This window comes from Melospiza melodia, unplaced genomic scaffold (genome assembly GCF_035770615.1).
Source record: "Melospiza melodia melodia isolate bMelMel2 unplaced genomic scaffold, bMelMel2.pri scaffold_32, whole genome shotgun sequence".
Lineage (NCBI taxonomy): Eukaryota > Metazoa > Chordata > Aves > Passeriformes > Passerellidae > Melospiza > Melospiza melodia.
Genome location: NW_026948638.1, coordinates 2,766,108 through 2,771,252, shown reverse-complemented (window position 1 = coordinate 2,771,252; position 5,145 = coordinate 2,766,108). Strand labels below are relative to the sequence as shown.

The 5,145-nt window shown below is 56.8% G+C and overlaps 1 protein-coding gene across 1 annotated transcript; it reads right to left on the bottom strand.

Annotated features, from left to right (window-relative positions):
- Nucleotides 1-2,723: 2,723 nt before the first annotated feature.
- LOC134434178 (olfactory receptor 14J1-like) lies at nt 2,724-3,629 on the bottom strand. Its single transcript, XM_063182859.1, has one exon. The coding sequence runs from the start codon at nt 3,627-3,629 to the stop codon at nt 2,724-2,726; it is 906 nt and encodes a 301-aa protein (XP_063038929.1).
- Between the last annotated feature and the right edge of the window lie 1,516 nt (nt 3,630-5,145).

Sequence of the window (5,145 nt, the reverse complement as noted above, 5' to 3'; positions counted from 1 at the left end):
TCGCAGCCTGTTCTGTGATGTCACAGCCCATTCTCCAATGTCACACAGCTGGTCTCGACTGTCACACCAGAGTCGGTGATGTCATAGTCTGCCCTGTGATGTCACAGCTGGATCTCTGAAGTCACAGAGATGGCCTATGATGACATAGCTGCTCAGTGACCTCACATAACCCACTCTGTGATGTCATAACCCACTCTGTGACTTCATGTTACCAGACGATAAATTGTCTCCACCAGCTGAGCTGACACCTGGAGCTCGTTCTCCACCTGGAGCTCGTTTTCCCCAGGCCTGTGGAAACCACACAATGCCCATTGTGTGAAAAGGGAAACTGGAAGTTCAGCAGCCTCAGTGTCCTGCCAGCTCAGCCAGGCCCCAACATTGGGGTCCACAACCACCAGGGACCAGCAGAGACCTCCAGGAGAGAAGAACACATGGGTTAAGGGGAGGGGAAATATTGTAATGATTTTGGGGAAATGATTATCAAATGTGTGAAAAAAATAGAAAACCACCAAATTTGCAGATGACACCAAGCTGGGTGTGAGTGTGAATCTGCTGGAGGGTAGGAGGGCTCTTCACAGGGCCCTGGACAGGCTGGATCCAGGGCCTAAATCCAACAAGGTGAGGTTTAACAAGTCCAAGTGCCGGGTCCTGCACTTTGGCCACAACAACCCCTGCAGCACTACAGGCTGGGGACAGAGGGGCTGGAGAGCAGTCAGGCAGAAAGGGACCTGCAGGAAGTGATGGACAGCAGGCTGGACATGAGCCAGCAGTGTGCCCAGGTGGCCAAGAAGGCCAATGGCTCCTGGCCTGGATCAGGAATGGTGTGGCCAGCAGGAGCAGGGCAGGGATTCTTCCCCTGTGCTGGGCACTGCTTGGGCAGCACCTCGAGTGCTGTTTGCAGTGCTGGGCCCCCAATTTAGGAAGGACATGGAGGGGCTGGAGCGTGTCCAGAGAAAGGCAACAATGCTGGGGAGGGAGCACAAGAGCTTTGAGGAGTGGCTGAGGGAGCTGAAGTTGTTTATCCTCGAGGAGGCTCAGAGGAGACACGGCAGTGTCAGGGCACAGATTGGACTTGATGATCTCCAAAGTCTTTTCCAACCTTGCTGATTCTGGGATTCTCTGAAACCACCCTTGGAGCAGTTGCAGGAGGAGCCCTGGGCCTCCTCTTCAGGAGCTCCAGCAGCCCAGGTCCCTCAGCTTCTCCTGCCAGCCCCAAAGCCCATCCTGTCAGTCCTGCAGAGCCTCTGCAGCTCCTCCTCACTGCCCAGAACAGGGAGCCCCAGAGCCAGACACAGCAGCCCAGATGTGCCCCCCTGGTCTGGGGTGCCTCTGGCAAGAGAGCAGAAGGAAGCACTGCAGAAGCCTGCAGACAATTCCTGCAGCACTTGTAGGATGATCCTGCTGCCCAAGGGACGTTCCCATGGTGCCCAGTCAGGAACTGCAATGGGGAGTGGGGCCAGAGAGGAAAGGGCAAACAGAGATGGGCTGTTTGCAGGGGAGGGGACAGCAATGGGCAACAAGAAGGAATCTGGAACACGGATGAGGAAAGAAATCAAAGGTGAAGCCAAGGAAATGCTCAGGGCAGTTTTGGGGGGGTGCCAGGCAGCCCTGGCTCTGAGCAACAGCGTCTGCAGTGGCACAGGAAAGTCCCAGCTGATGGGAACAAACTTTCTGGCTGAGTGCAGAGGCCAGGACAAAGCTGAGTGGTTTCCCTGGTGTGCCCCAGCCCTTGCTGGCCCCAAGGGCTGATGGCATTTGTGCTCCCTCAGGTTCATGTCCCCACACCAACACCATGGGGGTGCTCCCCCTGCTGTGTGCAATGCAAACAGGGGCTGCTGAGCCAGTGCTGCTGTGTGTGTGCCTGCAAGGATGGGGCACCTGTGTGAGCTGGGGGAGAGGCCAGGGCTGCAGAGGGGGGATGTTGTTGGCAGCTCCATGAGGACACTCTGGGACGCTGCCCTGGGCTGTGCAGCACACTGGGGATGGATCAGCCCCTGCTCTGCTGCTCCTTCCCATCTCCCCGAGGGCCCTTGCAGAGCCCCAGCCATGCTGTTTGCCCCCAGCCTGCCCACGGCCAGGCTGGGGCTGCTCACGGGGCTTTTCTGTGCTGAGCATTGGCCTGGGTGTGTTCTTGAGAGAGCCTGGGCAAGGAGCCTGGAGCCCCCAGGCCCTGGGCTGAGGCGTCAGCGCTGCCCCAGCAGTGCCCATGGCCTGTCCCTGCTGCAGCCCTGGCACTGCCACCCCCAGGGCTGTGCCTGGCCCCAGGAGCACTCAGGCCCTGCAGCAACACCAGGGCCACCAGGGCAGCGGGGCAGGGCCCCAGCAGCAGCACTGGCAACACCAAGTGCTGCTGCTGCTGGGCACAGCTACTGTGCCAGCACTGATCTGCCCCCAGCTCTGCACATAGACATTGCTGCTGCAGCTCCAGAGAAGGAACAAAAGGGCATCTCTGCAGAAAACTCTACTAGGAAGTCCTTTATTTCCTTTAAAGTCACCCAGAGTTCAGCCCCTCATTGACACAGTCTGTGGCCATAGGAAATATGGAGAGAAAAAAAATAGGAAATGGCACAAACAATGACATTTTTTCTGGACTATATTTAAACATAAAACAAAGGAAAAGAACCTCCACAGTTTAGCCAAAAAGAAGTAGCAAAGATGACTTTGATTACAAATTTTTTGCAGATATTTCCCAGCAGTTTAATGTTTCTGAAAGCATGCAGTCATCAGTCTCCACATGCAGCCTTGAGCTCCTGGTTCCTCAGGCTGTAGATGAGGGGGTTCAGGGCTGGAGGCACCACTGAGTACAGAACTGACAGGGCCAGATCCAGGGATGGGGAGGAAATGTTGGGAGGCTTCAAATAGGAAAACGTGCCTGTGCTGATAAACACGGATAGCACACCTAGGTGAGGGAAGCAGGTGGAAAAGGCTTTGTGCCGTCCCTGCTCAGAGGGGATCCTCAGCACAGCCCTGAAGATCTGCACATAGGAGAAAACAATGAACACAAAACAGCCAAATACCAGACAGTCACTGACAGCAACAAGTCCCACTTCCCTGAGTTGGGATTTGGAGCAGGAGAGCTTGAGGATCTGTGGGATTTCACAGAAGAACTGGCCCAGGACATTGCCATGGCACAGGGGCAAGGAAAATGTATTGGCTGTGTGCAGCAGCGAATAGAGAAAGGCACTGGCCCAGGCAGCTGCTGCCATGTGGGCACAAGCTTTGCTGCCCAGGAGGGTCCCGTAGTGCAGGGGTTTGCAGATGGACACGTAGCGGTCGTAGCACATGATGGTCAGGAGATAAAACTCTGCTCCAATGAAGAACATTAGGAAAAAGAGCTGAGCAGCACATCCAATGTAGGAGATGGTGCTGGTGTCCCAGAGGGAATTGTGCATGGCTTTGGGGACAGTGGTGCAGATGGAGCCCAGGTCGCTGAGGGCCAAGTTGAGCAGGAAGAAGAACATGGGCGTGTGCAGGTGGTGGCCGCAGGCTACGACGCTGATGATGAGGCCGTTGCCCAGGAGGGCAGCCAGGGAGATGCCCAGCAAGAGGCAGAAGTGCAGGAGCTGCAGCTGCCGCGTGTCTGCAAATGCCACCAGGAGGAAGTGGCTGATGGAGCTGCTGTTGGACATTTGCTGGGGCTGCACATGGGGACCTGTTCATGGAGAAAGGACAGTGACAAGTCAGGAGAGGCTGCTTGGAGCCAAACCTGGGCCATTCCCTGCAGACTGCCTTGCTGGGACTCACCCTTGTTCCTTCTCTGGGAAAACCTTCACCTGGGTCCCCTGCCTGAGCTCCAGTTGTGCAGGCTGAGTTTGCCAGGAGCAGCCAGGCCTGTGCATGGGGGCCCTCAAGGAGCCATCCCTGCCCCACTGCCCTGTGTTTGTGGCCATGGGGCAGAGGGACAAGGCTGGATATTCAGGATTTGTCAGAGGAACCACTCCTAATGCAGAAAGGCTTGGTAGTGTCTGCACTCCCATTTCTAAAGGAAATAGAGGGCAGGAGTTGGTTTTAGGAATTGTTTGCCTCCCCACACATCATTCCTGGCTCTCTGAGGTCAGAAATCCCCAGCATTTCAGCTGCACTCAGAGTTTCCCATTTAGAGATGTGAGAGGGAAAGTATTCCCTGTGGCTAAAGGAAGGTGAGGGGCTGGATGGGCTTGTTCCCAGCTGCTCTGGCTTTGCACCTTAGGCTGCAATCAGAGCACAATCACACTCCTGGATCACCATGGGATAAACCAGACGCTACCCAGAGCAGAGGGATCCCTGAATTTCTCACTCTCTCTCAAGGTCTCTGGGCAAGGTCTCAGCACCTCCTTGTGCCAAGGACACTCACGGCTCCCTTGGCAAACCCAACAGCATTTCCTCAGCTCTGGCATCTCTGCCCTTCCCTGTGGGACATTCAGGGAACTCCCAGAGGCTCTGGCACAGATTTGCACCCAGGGGGGCAGCTCAGAGCTTGGAAGGGCACAGCAAGGAGATCCCTGGCTGTGCCCATGATGGGATCTCAGGGAGGGGGCTCAGCTCATTCCCCTTTCCCATGGACTGCTTTGCCAACAGCCCCACAGGTGCCAGGGAAGCTTGGACACCCCATTCCCATGGACACACCCCTGCCTGGCAGGAATGCCAATGGCAGTGCCTGACTCAGCTGCTGCAAATGCCAGAGCCTCCCTGAGAGCAGCAGGTAACAGGGTCAATATCAGGGCAGGGCAGAACCAAGAGAAGATGTTGTGGTGCTGTGCCTGAGAGGGCAGGGCAGAGACAGCCGGGCACTCAGGACAGTGTTCCCGTGCCCAGCTGTGCCTGGCACCTCCCACACACCAACCGTGCCCTCATCCTGCCCCAGCTCTGCTCTCTTCAGCCCCCTCTCCTTCCCTGAGCATCTCCCTGGGCCTGCACATTCCCTCCTGAGAGGAGTCTTGTCCTTGCCGGTGCTCACAGAGCCCATCCCAGCCTGTGTGCCCTGGCCAGGGCCCTACAGAAACCTGCCTGTGTGCAGAGCCCTGGCTGGGGCAGGCTCTGTGTGCAGCTGGGCAAGGGCAGCTCAGGAGAGCCCTGCTGGGCCCTGCAGAGGTGATGCTGCTGCTGTCCAGGGCTGAGGAATGGCTGAGGGCCCTTTGGGAGGCTAGCAGCAGAGAGACAGACCAT

Coding starts and splice junctions, on each gene's coding strand:
- LOC134434178 (XM_063182859.1), bottom strand. CDS start 3,629: ATGTCCAACAGCAGCTCCATCAGCCACTTCCTCCTGGTGGCATTTGCA.